Source organism: Sarcophilus harrisii, chromosome 4 (assembly GCF_902635505.1).
Source record: "Sarcophilus harrisii chromosome 4, mSarHar1.11, whole genome shotgun sequence".
Lineage (NCBI taxonomy): Eukaryota > Metazoa > Chordata > Mammalia > Dasyuromorphia > Dasyuridae > Sarcophilus > Sarcophilus harrisii.
Genome location: NC_045429.1, coordinates 441,358,854 through 441,381,314, shown reverse-complemented (window position 1 = coordinate 441,381,314; position 22,461 = coordinate 441,358,854). Strand labels below are relative to the sequence as shown.

Below are 22,461 nucleotides of genomic sequence, written 5' to 3'. Positions count from 1 at the left end.
TCTCTGTTCCTTCTGGAAGGCGTGAGGTTTGGAGCTTCAGGATCTGCTTCTCTAGCCCCTCATTTCCCAGAAAAGTCCCAGAATAGAGCTGGGACAAGACTCAGACTCTCTTGAAGACCGGTTCACATATCTGAATGACTGTCACACGAAAGAAGAATGTGACACGGTCTGCTTGGCTCCAGAGACCCTGACTACGATCCTGGGAATCTCAGAGATGGAGGGAGGAGGGGGGCATGTCCCCATTTTCCAGTTGAGGAAACTGAGAACCAAAAGAAGTTAAGAGAAGTTAAGGTCATGCGGGTAGTAGGCAGCAGAGTCAGGATTTGAACCCGGCCCCAGTGATCTCCTATTCAGTGTTCTTTTCCACAGAGGAGCCACAGATGGAGGCTAATGGGAAACAAATTACAATTTGATCTTAAGAAAACCTTTCCAACAATCTGGCCCCAAATGGAACGGGCTTCCCTGGGAAGTAGTGGGTGCCCTCTCACTACCCAGGGACTGGAGAATATTTTGTGGGGATGTGACAGAGCGCAAAACTACGATGAGCAATTTTTGCCCCTATAGCTTCCCCACACAAAATGTGCAATTAAATTAATTTTATAAGAAAATTGACTTTATAAGTCAAAAACTGACTTTATAAGAAAAAGTCAGTCTAAGAATCTGGGATTACCAAGAGACCTCTTTTGGGGGAAGCAGCTTCCCTAGAGCATGGCCCCTGAAGAAGGACATGGCCTCTTATTTTTACCAATTAGGAGTAAAATAATAGAAATCAAATAAAATATGCTCTACATAGATAAATAGGCGATATAAATCAGTGAAAAGAGCAATGGTCTTATAATCAGAGGATCTAGACTCAAATCCAGCCTCTGCCACTTATAATGGTGCAAATCTGGGCTTCTAAACTCCCTGCCACCACTAGTTCTAAGATTGTATTACCCTATGATCTTATGAACTTCAAATGCCACATAAATTTCAGTGCCTTGGGCCAGCACCCACATGGTCTCACCTTAGTTATAGCTCTGATAATCAAGTACAGTTTGAACCTGATGTCCCGTTCTAAGATTCTGGTGGTCCCTGCTCACCTCAATCTTGCCTTCTTTGGCTGCCAGCTTGAACGGCGTCAGCCCCTGGAAATTAGCAATGTTCTCCAGTTTCACCGAGGGGCACAGGCGGGCACCAGCTTGGAGGATGTAGTCATACATGCTGTTCACCTGGTGGCTGTTTTCCACGGAGTCATCGGCGATCATCACCAAGGCGTGGAGGACCGTGTTGCCCCAGGTGTCCACAGTCTCCAGGCGGGCCCGGCGGTCAGGGTCGGGATTCTCCAGGAGGTAGGACACGATATCCCACTGCCTGGTGCAGGCGGCCAGTGACAGCGGCAGCTCCCCTGGGGTCAGAAGGGGGGGGGACAAAACCTGCTTTTAAACTTCTGTTGGGAATCTCACCTTGCCAGGCTTCCCTTCCACCAGTTGCCGACCACAGATGGCAATGTCGATGGGAAACAATCAGATTGTGGGACGCAAAAACAATGGAAATAGCGAACATGAAGAATTCAGAGAAGAATAAGAAGACGGCTACAGAGTGAAAAAACCAGAACCAGAAGAACATACATAGTGCTCTGCCCCCCCTTCTCCTTTGCAGAGGTGGGGAGCTCTGAATGTAGAATATTGCATACGCTCAGATTCAGCTGATGTGTTGATTGGCTCTGTTGAACTGATTTCTCTCTTTTTTTTATTACAAGAGACTCTCTGGGGAAGAGAGTGGACTGGAATAATTCATAAATGAAGTTGACAGAAAAGCAAAGGACATCAATCGATAAAAATTAAATGCATTTTAAAGAGTTAAATTATTTAAATAAATAATTTCAACCTAAATTAAAAGCAAAAGGCATAAAGAAAAATTATTTTTAAAATAACCCTGGAAGACGTATGAGAATGCGATTCCTTCCCTGTTTCGCAGAGGCGGGAGGCTCCCAGTGTAGACGGTTGCACATGTTTCTCATATGATGAACACATCAACATCAGTTGATGTTTTGGCTAATTTGCTTTGCCCGATTGCTTTTTTTCCCTCTCTTTCTAAATAAGGGATGGTTCCCTGAGTGGGTGGAGGAGTGATATGTTAGAAAATGAAAGTATCTAAAAAAACAAAGATATCAATAAAATTATTTTTCAAATCTAGGTGGACAGCTACAACTGGACCCTGCAGAGCTCAGGCCTTTGGGGCCATACACCCCCTGGTATAATAAGGTAGAACTTTGAGGGCAAATTCTCTCTGACCTATTCTTGACTGTCACTTCTATCCCCCTGCCAGCCATGATTCAGAACAGTCACATTAGGTTCAGTGAGTCACAGGTGCAGTAGAGTAACAGTGGAGACAGTAGATGCTCGGTGAACATTTGTTGTATTGAATGAATTAAGGGCTTCTTTTGGGTGGCCATTAGAAGGGTTCCCCTTATTCAAAAAATAGGGCACCATCCACCCCCAGCTTTGCCCCAAACAAATAAGCCAGTGGTATCCAGGGAAAGACCCGTCCACTCACCAAAATAGAAGCAAATGCCTTGTCGTTCTTTCCCAAAAAAACTCCCACGGGCCCTAGCGTGGAGGTCGGCTCCATTCTCCACCAGCACCTTCACACACTCAAGACTTCTCTTCTCAATGGCGATGTGCAGAGCACTATGACCTGGAGAAACAAAGGCAGGCTGAGTAGGAGGAAACTCCAATGGAGTACTGGAGGCCATTGGGATAGTGCAGGTGGGCAGTCCTGGAGGAAGGTCCCTCAATCCGAGGAGGGGACAGTGAGAGGTCCAAACCCAAGGGGAAGAGCACGGGGTGCTGTACACATTGCATCCCTCTCATTAGATCAGTTAATGAACAAAAGGGGTACTTGGCTAAGTGCTGAGTGTACAAATGCAAAAGCAAGTATTGCCTCCTTCAGGAGCTTACACTCCAAGAGAAGAGACTAGACGTACAGGAAAGTGGCGGTCCGGGAGGGATGCTAGAAATCTGATCTCACATTCTGCCTCAGACACTTCCTAGCCTTGTGAGCCTGGAAAATCCTTCTGCACTTTGTTTTCCTTCTCTATAAAATGAGGCCGTTGAACCAGACAACCCCAGAGGTCCATTCTGGCTCAAGAACCAATGGTCCAGTGCAGCCAGAACCATTCTGCAAGTGTCACCTTAAGAGAGTCACCTGGGGACCAGCCGTCTCTCCACTCTGTCCTATGGTCTGAATCTTTCAGTTATGTCCGACTCTGTGACCCCTGTGGAGGTTTCTTGCTTGGCCGTTTCTTTCTCCGGCTCATTTTACAGATGAGGAAACTGAGGCAAACAGGGTGAAGTGACTTGCCCAGGGCCACTCTGGTAATAAGTCCCTGAACTCGGGGAGATGAGTTTTCCTGACTCCAGGTCCAGTGCACCATGGTACCACCTCACTGTTCCTGTCTAAACATAGGAGCTATGTCTTTGGACCATTCTTGTCTGTTTTTCTAGAAATTCTCTGTAGCAAAGGGTGCTGAATGCCTTTCTCGGGTTGCTTTTTGCTTCCTAATCCCCAGTACTTGGCCCATTAATAGGCGACGAATAAATGCCATTTTGTGCATTCATACTTTCCTTCAGACATTCATTCATCCATTCGTCCATCTGTCCATTGGTTCCTATGTCCTTTCATTCATCATCCATCCATCCATTCATTTGTACCAACACATCCATCAGGCACTCTACCTACCCACTCCCCTCAAACTCACTAAACCTTCCCACCTCCTTTTCTATTCAGAAAACTTTGCTATTTTCTGCAGCCATCGAGCAGTCTCCCTACTCATCATTTCCTTTTCCATTCAGAAATCTTCGATAGTTTATATATTTACATTTTACACTATTTATATTATTTCTCAGCTGCCAGTATTCACTGGGGACATGTTAAAACTTGTTCATCCCATCATGAATGTCTCCATTACCCTGTAGATCGCCCCAAAGTTTGTTTTCCTGAGATCGTAGCACCCCATATTCAAAGCTACCAAAATATTCCAAGGATGAGCTTTTAGAGTGGCTGGGGATCATTGCAGAAGAACTGCCATATCCCAAACGCCAACCAACTGGGAGCCGTGGGGTGCTCATCCCCTGGGGAATGGCTGAACAAAGGAGGGTGTATGAATGAATGGAACCCTACAGTGCCGGAAGAAATGAAGGTTTCAGAGAAACCTGGGAAGACTTGTATGAACTGACACACACTGAAGAGAGCGGAACCAGGGGAACGACATTAAAAAGACAAAAACCCACAAATGTTAAAAATTGTTTTCATATGTAATTGAGGAAAAAAATAAAATATTCTTTTTAAAATGACAATTATAAAATAATAAAACACAGGATTGAGTAGCCATTGACAAGAAAAGTCAAGGATGAAAAATGTGGTCAATTCATTAAAATGCTGTATTTTTTTTATTTTCTGTATATTTTCTGTTAAAAAAAAAAAACAAAAACAAAAACCAGCTTTGAAGGGCTTAAGAACTCTGATCCATGCAAAGACCAACCACGATTCCAGGGAGTAAAAGGTAAAAAAGAGTACCCATTTCTTGATAGACGGAAGACTCTGCCTATTTCTGCCTCTTTTCAATCTTGCTTTAGGATTTTCTCTTCCTGGGTGGCTTTCCACCTCCTGCCCACAGCCTTCCTATGCCCCCTCAATAGTGATATTTACTGCTGCTTTGCCATTGACAAGGATCAGGTTTGAATCACCATATCCCACTGACTGTCTCTAAACTCATAAATTATGACTAGAAATAAACTATAACTAAGAATTATACACTATATATAAATTATATTACTATATATCACCATATATATTACTATATATTACTCAATTTATATAAACTATAACTAATAACTATACACTATATATAAATTATATTACTATATATCATATATATATTACATATATATTACTGCAACATAAAATATGACTAGAAGTAATCTAAAATAATAACTATATACTATATATAAATTATATTACTATATATTGCCATATATATTACTATATATTACTCAACTTATATAAACTATAATAATAACTATAAACTAATATAAACTATAACTACAAATAAAACCAAAAATAGATAAAATACAAACTAAAAATAAATAAATATAAACTATAAGTAAATAAAATATAAATTTATAGCAAGAAGGGACCATAGAGGCCATCTAGAGCATTTTACAGTTGAGGAAATTGAGATTTCACAGAGGTTAAGTTATTTGCTTAAAGTAACACAAACCAATATATGTCTGTGATGGGAACTGGACCCAAATCTTTCTCTCTTTTTTTTTTTTTGCTGAGGCAATTGGGGTTAAGTGACTTGCCCAGGGTCACACAGCCAGGAAGTATTAAGTGTATGAGGCTGGATTTGAACTCAGGTCCTCCTGACTTCAGGGCTGGTGCTCTATGCACTGTGCCACCCAGATGCCCCAAGTCCTTCTCATTCTAAGGCTGGTTCTCTATCCATTACACTCCACTGCCTCTCAAAGTTTAATATAAATGTGAGTTATTATTATGGTTTTATGTATAAGTAGGAATAGGAGGAATGACGGCTTGGGTTTGAGAAGTAGATTGTAAGACATTATCAACTGATTGGGAAAGGTGGTGATAAGATGATCTTGTGATCCTGGGAAGGCAGCTAGATGGTGCAGTGCACAGAGCACTGGGCCTGGAATCACAAAGACCTGAATTCAAATTCAGTCTCAGATACATACTAATTGTGTGACCCTGGACATATCACTTAAGCCTGATTGCTGAGAGAGACAGAGATCAGCACACAATATCCACAACGGTAGGAAAAAGGAGGAAAAACCCATGACAAGAAATCTCAAATCTACCCAATGATCAGTCCTTATTCCAGAGGACTGATGAGCAAAGATGTGGTGGGCTGCAGGTGCAGAATGGGGCATACACTATCAATATGCTCAATGAGTCAGTTTGCGTTGTTTGCCTATACTTTTATTATAAAAGAGGGTTCTATTGAAGCAGGGTGGCAAATAGAAAATATGCCTTCCCCAAAGCATCAATAAAATATTACTCTCCCCATAAGAACCAAATCTGGAAGCCCTGTCCCTAAAGTCTAACATCGTGAGAACGTACATCCCGCAGAGATGCAGACATGCTCACAGATGAGCCTTTGATCACTCTTCTAGGTCAGGAATTCATGGTTCTGGGCTGCTTTGAGGCTGCAGGTAGAGTTAGTGAAGGAGCAGTGACCGGAAAGCCCAGCGGTCCTGACTGGACTTCCAGGCGGGTCTCTGGCCTCTCACTAACCTTTGTAGTAGTCCCCCGTGCACACGGCGTTGATGAGGGGCTGGGGATTCCGGGTGGCCAGGTCGATCTGGAGCAGAGGCAGGATGCAGGCGTTCATCCCCTCCCGGAGATTCAGCACGGCTTTCATCAGGCACGTTTTCCCAGTGGAGGCGTCTGGGGAAGGAGGGCAAGAAAAAGGCACATTAGAACTCGGGTCTTCCTGTGCCCAGCTCCGGCGCTCGCCTGGGCCCTGTGACCTTCCTGTTCTCAGCCTCAACCTTGTGGATCCCGCCACCAGTGGTGGATCCAATGGGATCTCTCATCCTCAGGCCCAAAAAATCCTCTTGAGCTGGGGGTACCTGAGTCTACGATCTCACTCCTGGGTCCCCTGAGTCCAGGTGAGGAGCTCCTATGCTCACCTGAGGGTTCTCCGGTGGTAACTGGGGAAAGGGAATGTCTCCTGTTGGGAACAAGGTCAGATTGTGTTGGGACCAGGAAAGGAACTTCTAGGATCACGGATTTAAAGGTGGGACACCGTTAGGTCCAATCCCTTTGTTTTACAGATGAGGTTACATTACTTGCTCAGGCTCACACAGTTCGTTCACAGTCGTTCACAAGTTGTGATGTTTTTGTATTTACGAGGGCCCATTACTATGAATTCTTCTGGTACCCTTCATCCCTTCAGACTGGGACCCCCTCCCAGGAAACTGGGACCCTCCCCTCCAGGAGACTGCCTTCCTTAGAGAGAGGGCAGAGCAGCCTGGACTCGGTCCAGAGAAAGGTATCCAAGGCTATGTCATTATTAGAGTTTTACTTTTCCCACTGATGGGAGAAACAGACACCATTGACATCAACACTCATGAGTGCTTCTCATTCAGCTTCATATTTAGAGCTATAACTAGGCCTGGGCCACTGTGGCTTTGCCTCAGGGTGCATACATTAAGATAGGAAGCACTTCTTCAACAGCATAGAAGAAACAGAGCTTAGCACCTCATTAGCAAAAATCATTAGTTCAAGTAGGAAGTAGTCATGGGCTCCTGGATCTGCCAGGAGCCTTATGGGCTCTTACTCCTCTTTTCAATTGAATTTATCTTATAAAGCTGATTTGAGAGAATATTTGCTGCTTACACCAAGCAGCTGTTTATGAAATTTGTCCCCCCACGTCCCCCAAAATTGCCGATTACAGCTTTGTAAATACCCATTCAACCATCCCATTGGCCAAAAGACCGTGGAACTGCTAACGGAACATGGACAGGCTTATAGCTGGGGTCCTTTGGCAACATTAAAGCAGAGTTTGCTGTCTACCCAGCAAGAGGAATGAGTTAACTATATTGGATTGCTTGCTCTCTAGGGGAGGGGGAAAGGGATTGGGGAGAGAGGGGGAAAAGCTATGGAACACAAGGTTTTATAAGGGTGAATGTTCCAAACTACCTTTGCATGTATTTTGATTTTTTTAATTTTCTTTTTTATTAAAGCTTTTTATTTTCAAAACCTATGCATGGATAATTATTCAGCATTAACCTTTGCAAAACCTTCTGTTCCAAATTTTCCTCTCTCCTCCCACCCCCTCCTCCAGATGGCAAGTAGTCCAATATATGTTAAACATGGTAAAAATATATGTTAAATCCAATATATATACATATTTATATAATTATCATGCTGCGTAAGAAAGATCAGATCAAAAAGGAAAAATGAGAAAGAAAACAAAATTTGCAGGTGTTTTTAAAAATAAAAAAACTGTTAAAAAAAAAAAAAGCATGAGTTAAAGTAGGACCCAGCCTTCGATGTACTTCCTCTTCGCCATCCCCAGCCCTGGCAGCTCGTCCCTGGCCTGCCCTAGCTTCCTCTCCTCCAACCCACCACCGCCTCCCTAAGCAGGAATGGCCCCAGAAGCCTCCCCTAGGATGTTCTTTATGTTTGCCCCGGATGCAACAGCTCTGGGGCCTTACCTGTGAATTCAGAGTCCGTGAGATACTTGCTGGTCAGCAACAGGTACCCCAGCAGGCCATCCAGGCTCTCCGGGTTCCCCCCCACCACTGCATTGAAGAGTCGATCCCGGTCAAAACGGTTTGGATCGGTCGGACTACAAAGGGGAAATGGGAGATTGAGGAGGGGGTTAAACCGGGGCACTGCCCACGTCCCCAACCCGTAGTGAGTTTGGCTGCTGCCCCCCGACCTCTCAGCCCGGATTGCTGACCCAATTTAAGGTCCCTTCCAGGTTCAACACTAGGTGCCATCTTTTTACTTTCTGCCCCGAGACCCTTAGACATGTGTGATTCTCCCATTTTCAGATGTGATTTTGTGAGCAAGAATCATATGCTTGATTTAGAAGAGACCTTAGAGCTCCAACCCTTTCATTTTACATAGGAGTAAACTGAGGCCCATGAAAATCAGGATACTGCAAAGATATGGCACGGGAGGCCAGCCAGAGCCCAAGGGATAGAGTTTTTCAAGCCTGTCATCCAGCTCCCTATCCCTCAACCAAACCCCCCAATTAAAGCTCTCTTCAGTCGCCTCCTTGACTGACCAGGATGGGTCTTGGAGATCAGGACCATGATCCAGGAGGTTGGAACTGTTACCTTGTGGACTTTCTGGGCAGTCTGGGGAAGCCTAGAAATCTCTGCTCAGAATAATACTTTTAAATGCATAAAATAAAATGCAGAGCATTACCAAGACCAATTATTGTTGAAATATAGTTAATGAAATATTTTTTCATAGTTTATTTTTAATAATAATTTTTATTTTCAATATATTTTCAACATTGATGCTTGCAAAACTTTATGTAATGAAATATTTTTTAATGAATTCACAGACTTTAGGTTAACAATCTGGGTTCTAGTCCCATTTTACAGATGAGGATGATTTGCCCATGGAAAGACCCTCAGCTCCCATCTAATCTAACCCAGGAATCCCCATTAAGATAAGCCTAATCCTCAAGTTATTTTCCCACAGAGCACTCCGCTTACCTGGGACCCATTCCTTTCCGATAATTGAGATTAACTTTGATCTGCGGGGAGAAGTCTGTGCTCTCCTTCTGGAATTCCGATTCCATGGGGGGCAGCTGGTCTCTGGAGCCCCTCTCTCCTGCAGCGGCGGCGGCTGACCCCCCTCCCTGGTCACCTTCTGTAGTCTCCAGCCGGAAGGCCGGCCCTTGGGCTGGCTCAGGCATCTTGGGGCGGAGGAGGGTACCCTGTTTTATCTCTTCCCAGAGGTCTTATCTCTTCCCAGAGGCCTTATCTCTTCCCAAGAGGTTGGCTTCAAAAGAAAGAGATACAGAAAGGTTTTATGAAACCAGACAGGAACAGAGAATGAAACAAATGTTTTACAAGGCCAGGAGCATGGGCAAGATTTTCCCAAGTCTTCTCCCACTTTCGCTCTCCCAGAAATCTTCACCAAGCTGTCCATGAAGTCCCAGCTCCAACAAGTCACTCCCACTGCAGTTTGAGAATTTGTTTGAGCATGTTTGAGAGGGGGGACAATGATGCAAAATGATGCTCATAACAGAGAGACACACTTTGAAACTAAATTATGAAAAAAAATAAAAAATAAATGAGGCAATTAAATTAAAATGTAAACACGGAGTTACATTTTGGAAGTATGCTGAGGCATATAGAGAGGCAGTGGGCTATAGAGCAAAGCTTCTTAAACTGTGAGTTTCAACCCATATGGGGTCTCATAACTGAATGTGGGGGTGTCATGAAATTGTGATTTATTATCAGTAATGTTTGATTTGTATACCTAGTTTGTATATCTATATACCCAGGGTCATGTAAAAATTTATTGAGCAAAAAGGGGTCTCAAAGCAGAAAAAGGCCTCTGGGGGAGAGGGTGGGGCGAAGGAGGGGAAAAATTGGAACAAAAGGTTTGCCAATTGTCAATGCTGTAAAGTTACCCATACATATAACTTATAAATAAAAGGCTATTTTTTAAAAATTGGCCTCAAAGCCAAGAAGTTGTGGATTCTAGTCCTGCTTCTGGCAGGACTCTGGACAAGGCACTAAGTCTCTCAACGCACCAGACCAGGATTTCTTACACTTTTTCCACTCACCCCCTCTTTTTGTCGGAGAAATTTTCTGGGAGCCCATCTGGAGTCTGAGTTTGTGCACGGGCAGCACAAAGCGCACAGGTTGTGTCCTAACACTGCCCCGAACCCCTCGACTTTATTAGGCGGTTGATTTTGAATTCATTTTTGGTCCCTGCGTTCAGAAATTTTTCACTATTGTCAGATTTCTCCCAACTCCCACATTCAGTCAGTTTAAGAAGTTTTGTTCTAACAACTCTCTAAGGAAATAAAGGATAGAAAGCTGCTGACCGGGATAAAGTGCTAGAGCTGGAGTAAGGACGCCCTGAGTTCAAATGCAACCTCATATACTTAATAACTTCGTGATCCTGGGCAAGTCACCTAACCCTCCGTTTGCCTTAATTTCCTTATCCGTCAAATGAGCTGGAGAAGGAAAGCACCAATCACTCTTTATTTTTGCAAAGAAAACCCCCAAATGGGTTCACAAAAAATCAGGCAGCTGGAGTGACTGAACAAGCAGCTGACCACTATGGGTGGAGGGAATTTCCTCACCTGGAAGTTCCCCAGGCCACTAATATAGTTTCAGTCCTTTTCTCTTTAAGATTTGCAAATGATATTCTATCCATTACTTCATTTGACTCCACCAACAGCCCTGAGAGGGAAGTATTATTATTATGAATAATATTTTGCAAATAAGGAAACTGAGGCTGACAGCTTGAGTGACTTGTATCATATATCTAAGCTACTTACATACATACAGATACATATATATACACATACACATATATATACACAAATATACATACACAAACACAACAGACACATAGATATATAGATATAGACACATACATACAAACACATATATACAGATACATATACGCATATAGATAGATTATAAATATAGATACAGATATAGATGTATACAATCTGTCTGTCTATGGGACTTCAAATCCATCTCTGTCTCCACAAACCACCAGGCAGGTCACAGGATAGAAGGTCCCCGGTCACTCACAACACAAGCCCCCATAAGAAAATGAAGCATCATGGATGAGGTTGGTCCCTCCCGCCTTTTCCCTCCCCTATTTTGGGCCGTTTCAGTTAGCTCGTCATCTGGCTAAGAACAAATTGTAAAGATGGACCGTGTCCTTGTATGTGCTTGCTCATCACTTACAGAAGAAAAAAAAAAGTATTTTGGGTCTTATTTTTTGAGTTTCTATTTTTAAGCAAAATTGAGTCATTAATTTTAAAAACAAGGGTTTTTTTAGTTTGTCAAATAAAAATAATATTTTTAACAAATGAATACTCATACATTGTTTCCATTGCATCACAACAACTCCTTATAAGGTAAGAAAACCCCTTCCAGCTCGGAACCTCGAGTCCTAGAAGAATGGAGGCCACCGTGGGGGCCTGTAACCGTAGAGACAGTTTGCTCTGGGGCGATCCCACTTTCTGGCTCTGTTGGAACTTTCCAGGGATCATAATCATGAGAACAGTAAAAATAAAGATGGCGGCTCACATCAATAGGCAGCTCTAAGGTTTGCTGGACAGTCCCCGTCCCATCTCATCGGAGGAGACGTTCACTTTATCTTGCTTAAATGGAGGAAGGTCACAGTGCCCTTACTCCAGAGCTGGAGAAAGGAAGGAAGGATGAATGGGAATCCACCCCCATCAGCTTTATCATTGAGTATTTCATAGAACATTCAAGCTTAGAGGAAATTTGAGCCCCAAATTTGATCTCTCCTCTTAGCTCCCTAAACTAGCTTCCTGACCTTGGAAAACCATCCCTATGCCTGTTTGTGCCTCAGTTTCCCCATATGGATGTTTTATATGTATATATATTTCTGTTATAGAAATATTATATTAATAATGTAATTAAAATAAGATTGTGATATTAAATTAATAGTATATGATCTATAATGTTACTATCATATAATTTTGAATATATTATTGATATTAATATCGTGTATTTTCCAAATACAATTTCCAAATGAGTTCCAGACCCTACTAGATCCTAAGCCACTGACTTTGTTGTCCAGATGGGGAAATTCAGGCATGGAGAGAAGAAGGGACTTTGCTTGAGATTAGCTCCTTGGGGCCAGAGATAGGATCAAAACTCAAAGTTCTTTTCTCCAAATCCTGCAAACTCCCTTTTCTAGAGTTCTCCAAATTCTTTGGAAATCCAAGGCTGAACAAACCGTGCGGGGGGAATGGGCCAGAAAAAAATGGATTTCCCCGTCTTTGCCAAATGGGCTGGATGTGAGGAAATTAGGTTTGAGGGCAGGAGAAACTTCCTAACCATCAAAGCCGTTCAGACATGGAACGGGTGGCTTTGGGCAGTGAGAGCCGTTAAGCAAAATTCTTATGGCCAAATGTGGCCATGCTGAAGAGGGGATTCTGGGTCCCTGAGCTGGACGGTCTCTGAGGAGCTTCTGCGAGTCTGTGAAACAAGGAAGGAGACGGAACAAGAGGAATGGTGGCTGCAATGATGAGGGGCAGCTGGGTGGGCTACAGGGCTTGTCAAATGCAGCCACATCAGCACTTACTGGCTTTGTGGCCCTGGACAAGTCATTGGATCTGTCTGCCTCAGTTTCCTCATCTGTAAAAAGGAGATGGGAGCACCTATCTCCCCAGGGTTGTTGTAAGGATCAAATGAGACAATAATTATAAAGTGCTTAGCCCAGTTCCTGGAATTTAACAAATGCTATGTGAACACTAGCCATTATAAGGATTATAATTATCAATTTCAAATAATATAGACCCTCATATTGTATTAATATTATATAATAGATTAAATGGTATGTAATATTCTATAGTTGATGTTATAGAAATATTACACTAATAATGGTAATTAAAATAAGAGTATGACATTAAATTAAAAGTATATACTCTATAATAGTACTATCATATAATTTAGACTATATTATTGATATTAATATTGTGTAGCTATATCATTTTTTTTATTTAAAAGCCTTTTATTTACAGGTTATATGCATGGGTAACTTTACAGCATTAACAATTGTCAAACCTCTTGTTCCAATTTTTCCCCTCTTACCCCCCCACCCCCTCCCCCAGATGGCAGGATGACCAGTAGATGTTAAATATATTAAAATATAAATTAGATTGTGTAGCTATAGCATCATAATGTGGGCTGTTAATGATATCATATGTGAATATTTCTGTGAATGAAGAGGCGACATCAACAGGAAGCCAGCCTCTGTGTAACGACCCGGAACAACCGGGGGGAGAATGTGGGGAGCAGATGGGGGGACAGCTTCCTTGTCCTAAGGAGAGGCGGGAGCTGCTGGGGCAGGATGCTGCACCCTCCTCTAGAGTAGGGGCCGCTGCTTGTGTTTAACTGCTTTTCTCTGCTCTAAGGGGTTGCCATTTGGGGACGTACATGGCTAGAAATGATTATGGTGGGAAAGTAAAGGGAAAGAAAGGAAACATTAAACCAAAAAAAGCCATCCCTTTTCTGGGATGATGTCGGAGACCAGAGAAAAGTCAGAGAAAAGTCAGAGAAGCAGCGGTGGATGAGGGAGAGCCTCGGGCCGGTCCCCCCGGGTCCGTCCCACCCTTAACGCGGGCGATATAGCCCTGGATCCGGCACCTCTGGGTGCCCTGCACTCAATGGTATTCACATATCTCAGAGTCTCAATGGCGCTCGGCAGGGCCCTCACCAGGAGCTGCCCGCGTACGCTGCCATGTAAGCTCTGCTCAAAATATGCATGTAAACATATGTGTTTGTATATGTACACATGCACGCATCGCAAACACGTGGGCTCATATAAATATGTGCATCACAGAACACAACCACACGCTTATAAAGTATTGCGTCCAGTGCAGGGACAGACACGTAAATGTGTGTCATATGCTCCTATTAATACAGACGCCGCAAACCCACAAATACATGTGTGTCCAATCTAGGTGTGTGTAAATATACATATGAACAAATACACCAATGTGTGAATATAGTAAGTGCATGAGTGTGTGTATTACAAACATAAATGTGTGTGTATAATGCATTGCACATAAGTACATGTATGTATAGATACACAGACATGTGTATAGCATGTGCTTGTGAGTATGTATATTGCAAACACAAGCATGTCTACGTGTGCTCCTATAAATGCCTTGCAAACCCACAAACATGAGTGCACACAAATATGTGTGTACAAACACATGCATGTAAAAGCAACATGTTCAAGCCCATGTGTTGATGTCCCTGCACATGCGCGCCTTGCCAACACACATGTAAATGTGCACATACAGAAGTCACGGGTGCACTATAGTGCGTGTCTGGACACTCAGGCGTGTGTTGTGTTCCCACAAATGTGTGCGTGTATAGCCCTGTGTGCACACGTGTGTGCATGTATATGTGTGTGTGTGTTCCACATACGTGTTCCCGGAAGACGTCCTCACACTCCCCGACCAGGCCGGCTCCGGCTCCGGCTCCAGTTTTCAGGCCATGGCGCAGGGCCGGCCGCTCTCCCCCCCACAAGCCCCTGCCCAGGGCGCCGTGCCCGCCAGAAGGGAGCTTCCTGTACCGGATCCCGTCAGCCTCGTGGGCAAACTGAAACCACAGCCGTCACGAGGTCCCGGAGGCGAGGCCTTCTGAGCATGGGGAAGTGGTCCTGCCCCCCCACGGGCTCTCCCCTCCTCGGCCCTGGGATGGGGGCTGCTTGGGGGGCAGCCTCAGCTTTCCAGAGGTGGGGCTGGGGGAGGAGGGCAGGAAGAGAAGTTAAGGAGTTGGGGCCTGGGTGGGGACGCAGGATGGGGACAGGGCTCAGCCTTGGAGAAGAGGGGGTCAGAGGTCCAGTGGGGAGCGCTCAGCCCCCCGGAACCCCTGGGGTGGGGGCTCCCTCTGTCCTGGGTGGAGCCGGTGACGCTGTCAGAGGATCAGGGATGGAAGGGGGGAGCCCTCTGAGCCCCCAGCACCCCTGGGGTGAGACTCCCCGAGATCTGGGTGGGGCCAGTGACGGTGTCAGAGGATCAGGGATGGAAGGGGGGGAGCCCTCTGAGCCCGCAGCACCCCCGGCGTGGGGCCCCCGGTCTGGGTGGGGCCAGTGACGGTGTCAGAGGACCAGGGATGGGGAGGGCGGCGGGGGAGCCCTGAGCCCCCAGCACCCCTGGGCTGAGACTCCCCGAGATCTGGGTGGGGCCAGTGACGGTGTCAGAGGATCAGGGAGGGCGGCGGGGGAGCCCTGAGCCCCCAGCACCCCCGGCGTGGGGCCCCCGGTCTGGGTGGGGCCGCTCTCTGGCTCAGTCCCAGGCAGCCTGGGCTGTCACCACGGAAGCCTTGATTCCCGGCTCATTGTGCGGCGGCTCCTGAGCCCGGAGCTGCCGGGGCTGGGACAGCCCTCCTGGCCCCGGCCCTCGGCTCCCCAGCATCCCCCCCCCGCCGCGGTCCTGCCTCCCTGCCATCTGCCCCCCCCCCCCGCATCCCGGCGCTCCCGAGGAGACCCCCAGCTGCCCGCGTCAGGTCCGGCTCCACGCCAGGGAGGAGGGGGGAGGCTGGGGGTCCCGGGAGAGCCGCGCCCCTGACCCGGGGGCCCCGGACAGGCCGGCGGGAGCCACTTACCCGCATCCAGCGGCAGCCGCAGCGCTCTGGGGTCCGCCTGCTGCGGGGCCCGGGGAGGGAGGGGCAGGGCCGCCGGGATGCTGCAGGTCCCTCTCCGAGAAGGAGTAAGCGGCCGGAGGCGGGAGGGGAGGCTCGGGCAGGATCCTCCCCTCGGGGGTGTGTCCGGCCGTGGGCAGCCTCGGGGGGGGCATCCTCCCGCGCCGGGTCCGCAGCCTCCGGGAGCCAGGGGGACGCCCCGGCCGGGGAGCCGCTGCCTCGCGGGGTCCGGGCCCCACCACTGCCGCAGGCGGGTCTCCCCGCGGGGGGGGGGGTCCCCACAACACCCTCCCCCTTCCAGCGACGGTCATGGATTCACCAGCTCCTGAGCCTCAGTTTCCCTCATTTGTAAATGAGGCGGGCGGGGCCTGAGTCCGGTCGGGAAGAGGGGGCGCTGCCTTGTAGCCGGACTGTCCCTGCTGGGCTCCCACCTCTGCGCCTTTGTCCGGGGCTTCCCCCAGGCCTGCCCGAACCGGTCTCCCGCCCTTGGAAACCCCAGCTTCCTTCACCGCCACCTCCGCGGGCCCGCCGCGATCTCCTGGTACTGGTGCTCCCAGGGACCAGCCCCCAATTACTCTGTCGTTTCCTCATCTGCGTCTCACCCCAATAATATCGGGGCTCCCCCGAAAGCGGGGACCGGACTTAGTCAGCAGGACCTCGCAAACAGACGGGGCTGCAGACTGGGAGGTGCCAGGGGGCCCAGAGCACGGGCTCGGAACCAGGAAGACTCAGGCCCGTCCTAGCCCGGGGACCCCGGGCAAGTCCCCTCCCCCCGCTCGCCTCAGTTTCCTCTTCTGTAAAACGAGCAGGGGAAGGAAATGGCCACCCCTCCGGCATCGGACACGAGGACTGAACGAGGGACGGCCGATGGATGAGTTTGCTCTTCACCAGATCGCCGCCCTCTCGATGCCTCAGTTTCCTCCCCTGTAAAATGAGGCCGATTGAGAATCCCCTTAACCCTCTACGCTCCTGCTCCTTCCATTCCTTTACACACTCCATGGGAGCTCCAGAACCAAGTCCAAAGGGAAGCGTCCTGTGGATGAGACAACGGTCCCAGACGTTCCCGCGCTTCCTGTCCCCCGGCCGCGAGAAGAGGAACCTCAACATCCCCTAGGAAGAAGCGCTTGGGGTTCCCACATCATCCTCCCCATCACCCCTTCTGCTCTCTCTGCACAGAACCAACCCTGCACCGCCACCCGATGGCCTTACCATAGCTCGTATGAGACGAGATTCAGCATCTCCGCTGGAAAGCTGGCTTCGGGACCCAAGACGGGCCTCGGGGGCACAGGCTGGGCCCGACACGAGAAGTCCCTACAAACTGACTCCTTGGGAACCCCCTCGCCCAGCTCCTCCCCCACAAAACTCCCAGAAGAGAATGGGGCCGTGGCTTTGGAGCTGGCCTCTAAGTCAGGGAAACCAGGGTTCAAGTCCCAGCCCCTGCCATTTTCCTTCTCACCAGCACTCTCTGAGATTCTAAAATTCATTCTAATAAAGGGAGTTTCCTCCTAGAGGGTTCCCACATTACTCCTGGAAACCCTTTTCTCCTGCTCTCATGTTGGGCTGTTTCTGCCACGTCCCACTCTCTGTGACCTCACTGGAGCATTTGGCAAAGTACTGTAATGTACTGTACTTGTCATCTCCTTCTCCAGCTCTTTTTACAGATGGGTAAACTAAGGCAACCAGGGTGAAACGGCTTGCCCAGGGTCACACAGCTAGTAAGTGTCCGAGGTTACATTTGAACTCGGGTCTTTCTGGCTCCAGGTCTGGTGTTCTAACCACCGTGCTGCCTAACTGACCCTCTCATTTATTACCTCATTTATTCTTCCCCATTTATTAAGCACCTGCTATATACCAGTGTGCCAGGTGCTAAGGATACAAACCCAAAAAGGAAATCAAAACTTAGTCACAACATGACTAATATGGAAATATGTTTAACACGATTATACACTGAGGAGTTTCCATTCTAACTGGGCGGCCAAAACTGGACACTAGCCCCCAGGAAAGGCCTCCTGGAGGAAGCAGGACCAGTCGTAAGGCTGGGGGGCCTCCAGGAAGCAGAGGTGAGCATGGAGAATGCTCAGTCAGAGGTCCCAGAACCCGGCTCTCGCCCTTTTTATATCTCATCAGGTACAAGTTTCATTCTGATTGGGGAAGGAAAGAAGTTCCCTACCGAGAGAATTTCAAATTCCATGGAGGAGGTGATGGGAGTTGTGGGTGACGGGGGCTCTCTGGGCACCCCTGAAATCACATCGATCAGCAGCTGCCCACGGGCCCAGTCACTCCCCTGCCATCAAAGCCAACATCCTGGCCATTGGCGAGACAAGGGGGGCCGGAGAGGGGGTTGGGAGGAGCCCCTAGCAAACCGTGCTCCTGGACCCAGAATAGGAGCTCCCGACCCCATCTGTGGCTTAACGGCAGACACCTCTCGAACCCCTCCGAGACGTGGACTCAGCCCCACCATCTGCCTTGCTCCTGCCCGCCAAGGCCCACGGGGACTTTCCATCTGTTGGGGCTGAAACCTTCCATATATGGGCTTTCCCCCGTCCGAATATGAACCTCTGACAGGGCGATTATTTGCTTTTCTGTTTGTCCGCGCATCCCTTGCACAAGCAAGGACTTAACATTCATTTATTCATCCCCAGCTAGAGCCCTACAGAACCTACAGAGCCTTGAGAACTTTTTCTTAGTCAGAGGGAGGACGGGCTCCAAGGAAGGGAGGCGACTGTGGGAATGTCTGTTCATTAAAAGAATCTTCCTCCTCCTGCTGCTTTTTCTCCTTTTTCTCCTTCTCATCCTCTTTGTGCTCACTCAAGATGCACCAGCATAAAATCCAACTCATAGAAAATGTTAGTTTGTCCTTATAAATTATATATATATATATATATATAAACTATCAACTCTATATTTTTGTGAAAAGATAAGATTGCCTTAGCAGAGGAGGAAGGGGGGACCTTGGACAAGCAATTTAAACTCTTGATTCAAGGCAATTCCAATAGACTTGTGATGGAAGGAGCCATCCACATCCAGAGAGAGAGCTATGGAGACGGAATACAAATCAAAACACCGTATTTTTATTTTTGTCGTTGTTGTTTTTGTTTGCTTACTCGTTTTTATCTTTCTCATTTTTTCCCCTTTTGATCTGATTTTTCTTGTACAGCATGACAAATGTGAAGATGTGTGGAAGAATTGCACATGTTTAACCGATACTGGATTACTTGCTGTCTAGGGGAAAGAGAGGAAGGGAGAAAAATGTGGAACACAAGGTTTTGCAAAGGTGAATGTTGAAAACTATTTTTGCACGTATTTTGAAAAATAAATAACATATATTGGATTACTTGCCATCTGGGGGGGGGAGGGGGAATTGGAACACAAGGCTTTGCAAGGGTTAATGTTGAAGAATGATCCATGCATATGTTTCGAAAAATAAAATGCTTGGGGCAGCTAGATAGCACAGTGGATAGAGCACCAGCCCTGAAGTCAGGAGGACCTGAGTTCAAATTCAGTTCCTAACTGTGTGACCCTGAGCAAGTCACTTAACCCCAATTGCCTCAGCAAAAAGAAAAAAATAAAAAGCTCTAATAAAAAATTAAAAAGCTATTATTATTTTTAAAAATTAAAGAAAAAAAGTTTAACCTCTGTGGGCTTTCCTTCATGTAAAATAAGGCCTTGGAATTGAGAGACTCTAAAGTCCGTTCCTGCCTTCAGAATCCTTAAGGGAGGACCTAGGATGGCACCCCCTCACATCTGGAGGATGGCTTTGAGCTCAGGATTCCAGAGGTGGGGGAGCGATTACAGCATCAGGAGGGCTCTGGGGAAGTCTTGCTCAATCAGGCAGCTGTGGCATTGTTGACCATGGTCTACATAGGACCTGGGAAAGGTCTAACCTGGGAAAGAACCCCCAGAGTCTCAGCCCCTTCCGCTTCAGCCCAGAGCTTGGTTCTGAAGTGACCAATGACCTCAGGGAGGGGACGTAGAAGGGTGATGTGACTCATGGGGCGGCTCTCCTCCAGCTGCCCCCAGTCCCATTATAACAGCAGCCCACTGGGAAAAGCAGAATTTTTAGACCCAAATCCCATGGTTTGCTTCCTCCCAAGGACTTTCCCAGGCTTCAGGCTCCCATCCCCAGCCTCCTCTGTACAAGGATGGGACCATAACCCCTTGGCTGCTCGGGTATCTGCTTGTAAAAACATCCTCAGTGAAGGGGGGAGGGAGGGAGCGGCGAACTCTCAGCTCTTCCCCCAGACAGAAGCAGAGGCCCGGATGAGAGCAGGGGCCAAGATGCCTGGGATGGAGGCCAGCCTGGGGCTGAGACCGAGATAAGAGACAGGGACTGGAAGACAGACAGAGGCCTGGGAGATTGACATAGATACCCATCCATCCACGCGCATTTATTAAGTGCCTACTGTGGGTCAGGCTGGGGATACAAAGGCTAAAAGTGAAACCAGCTCCTGCCCTCAGGGAGCTTCCATTCTATGGTTACGTAAATGCGGACCTGTGCTTTCACTGATATAGGGAACTCCCGGGTGAGGAAACTCTCTCCACTGGCACCGATGGGCATCTTTTCTACGGTTTAGGGACTTGCTCAGGGTGTCGAGAAGTGAAACTTACTGGGGTCCCGCCCACATGGGCCAGAGGTGGATCTGAATCCAGTTCTTCATGACTCGGAGACCAGCTTTCTCTCCCCTGTGCACAAAATCAATACAAGGTAATTGGGGCAGTGGGGGATGCAGAGGGGAAGGAAAAGGGACTGGGAGAATCGGGAAAGTGTCCATATAAAAGGTGGAAGTTGAGGAAAGGTTTTTAGGAAAAAGAGGGATTTGTGGAGGTGGAGGGGAGGGAGGGGAGATGGCCAGAACAAAGGGAGGGGGAGGGATGACCAGAAAGACACTGTGGTTGGGAACAGAAATGATGGATTGAAAGGGGAGTCGGGGCCATGTTGAGAACCAAAAGTCAAATGGAGAAATTTGGGGATGTTGGAAACTAGCTGTAACTGGAAAAATAAAATAATATTAAGAGAAGAAGAAGAAATCCGAGTTCCATCATTCAGTCAAGGACGCAAAGGGGACATGTCTGAGAAGGAGAAGAGGGAAAGGATTGTTCAGCCCGAGGAAGGTTGAATCAGAGAATTTCCACTTCAACCTGGTTGGAACACGGAATGAGGAGCCCACAGTCAATCAAATGGGCAAAAAATAATTAAATTAGAAACTCAATCAATTTAATGAAGAGACAGAGATATTTCGATCCAAGATTTTGTTGGCTTTTTCCATCTTATTTTTATGAATATTTTGCTGTAGATATAAACCATTAAAAAAGAAAGAGAAAAAATTCTGTAAAACTCATCAACCCCTCCCCAGGTGGGTCAGATTCTGTGGATTTGTGGTGAGTTTTGCTGAATTGTGTTCCCATCACCCCCTTTATTTTTTGTTCTTTATTTCAAGGTCTGACTTTCAGGAAAGGGAAGGGATATTTGTGGAACAGAAGGGGATAGAAAACCAAAAAACAGAAATAGCAGGTTTTTTAATTTTCCACACCTGTAGTCCCCCACTTCTACAAAAACAAGGAGGAAATACATTTTTTCAGTTCTTCTCCAGAGCAAAACTTGGCCATTTTAATGACAGAGTTCGGTTTCATTTTTTCCAACAGGCATTTATTCAGCCCTCAAAACATATGGAAATTATGATTTGGAATGAGACTATCTAGACAAAAATGAGTTCCTGTCCTCAGGGAGCTTACATTTTTCTAGGGAGATACAATATGGATATAGAAGAAATCAAAAAAAAAAGCAGCCTCGTTTCTTATAATAGCTTCACTTCATCGTTTTGATCTTTAGGACAACCTCTAAAAATACAAGTATCCTCAAGGAGCTGCCATCCTACCAGGAATGGATCAACTACATAGCTAAGGAAGTCAGCAAAAGTAATTGGAGGAGACGCAGATAAATGGGAGGAATGGGAGCGAACGGGTCTGTGTCAATGAGTTTGTGGGGAGTGGGAACATGGGAACGTGTGTGTGGATCAACAACTGAATCCAGGCCTTCCAAGTGAGTTTCCCTGAAAGCAGGAGCCCCCACCAGGCACCTGAAAGAAAATAATCCAACAGAGGAAGAGGCAGGACCTCATCCCGACAAGGGTCCCCAGTTGGTGTGAAGATAAATGTTTAACAACCATTACTCTGGGGGAGAAAGGATTGCGTATGTGAAACACTTTTCAGTTTAATCTGCAATATTAAGCTTTTTCCCATCGCTCTCTTAAGGCTAGACAACCAACAAAACAATAAATCAAGCCTAATTTGTCCGGTTTGTTGATACCTATGGGGAAAATTTAACAAATGGCTCTCGAATTGGTCCAAGCTGATTCCTGCTTGGCTCCTTCCCAAGGGGAATGGGTGAACCATGTGTGGTACAGGAATGCCTTGGGATGTGTTGTGACCAGCTCAAGATGCACAATGTTTGTATTTTGGGGCACAACCGATGTGGGGCTTTGCTTAACTGTGCATATTTGTTCTAAGGTTTTGTTTTGCTTTGTTTTTCCCAGGGGGGTGGGGTGGGAAG

The 22,461-nt window shown here is 46.8% G+C and overlaps 1 protein-coding gene across 2 annotated transcripts in view; it reads right to left on the bottom strand.

Annotated features, from left to right (window-relative positions):
* The window catches only part of TRPV2 (transient receptor potential cation channel subfamily V member 2), a 32,723-nt gene extending 16,160 nt beyond the window's left edge, over positions 1-16,563 (bottom strand). Inside the window, exons 1-6 of one of the 2 annotated variants that reach the window (XM_031967872.1) lie at positions 15,876-16,563; positions 9,243-9,531; positions 8,226-8,359; positions 6,298-6,450; positions 2,539-2,679; positions 1,083-1,387 (exon numbers count right to left, since the gene is read on the bottom strand). In XM_031967872.1, coding sequence (XP_031823732.1) covers positions 1,083-1,387; positions 2,539-2,679; positions 6,298-6,450; positions 8,226-8,359; positions 9,243-9,445 — 936 coding nt within the window. In that variant the 5' untranslated portion in view covers positions 9,446-9,531; positions 15,876-16,563. Of the gene's footprint in view, positions 1-1,082; positions 1,388-2,538; positions 2,680-6,297; positions 6,451-8,225; positions 8,360-9,242; positions 9,532-14,693; positions 15,680-15,875 lie in introns of those variants that run through there. The other variant, XM_031967873.1, reaches the window with a different exon arrangement.
* Between the last annotated feature and the right edge of the window lie 5,898 nt (positions 16,564-22,461).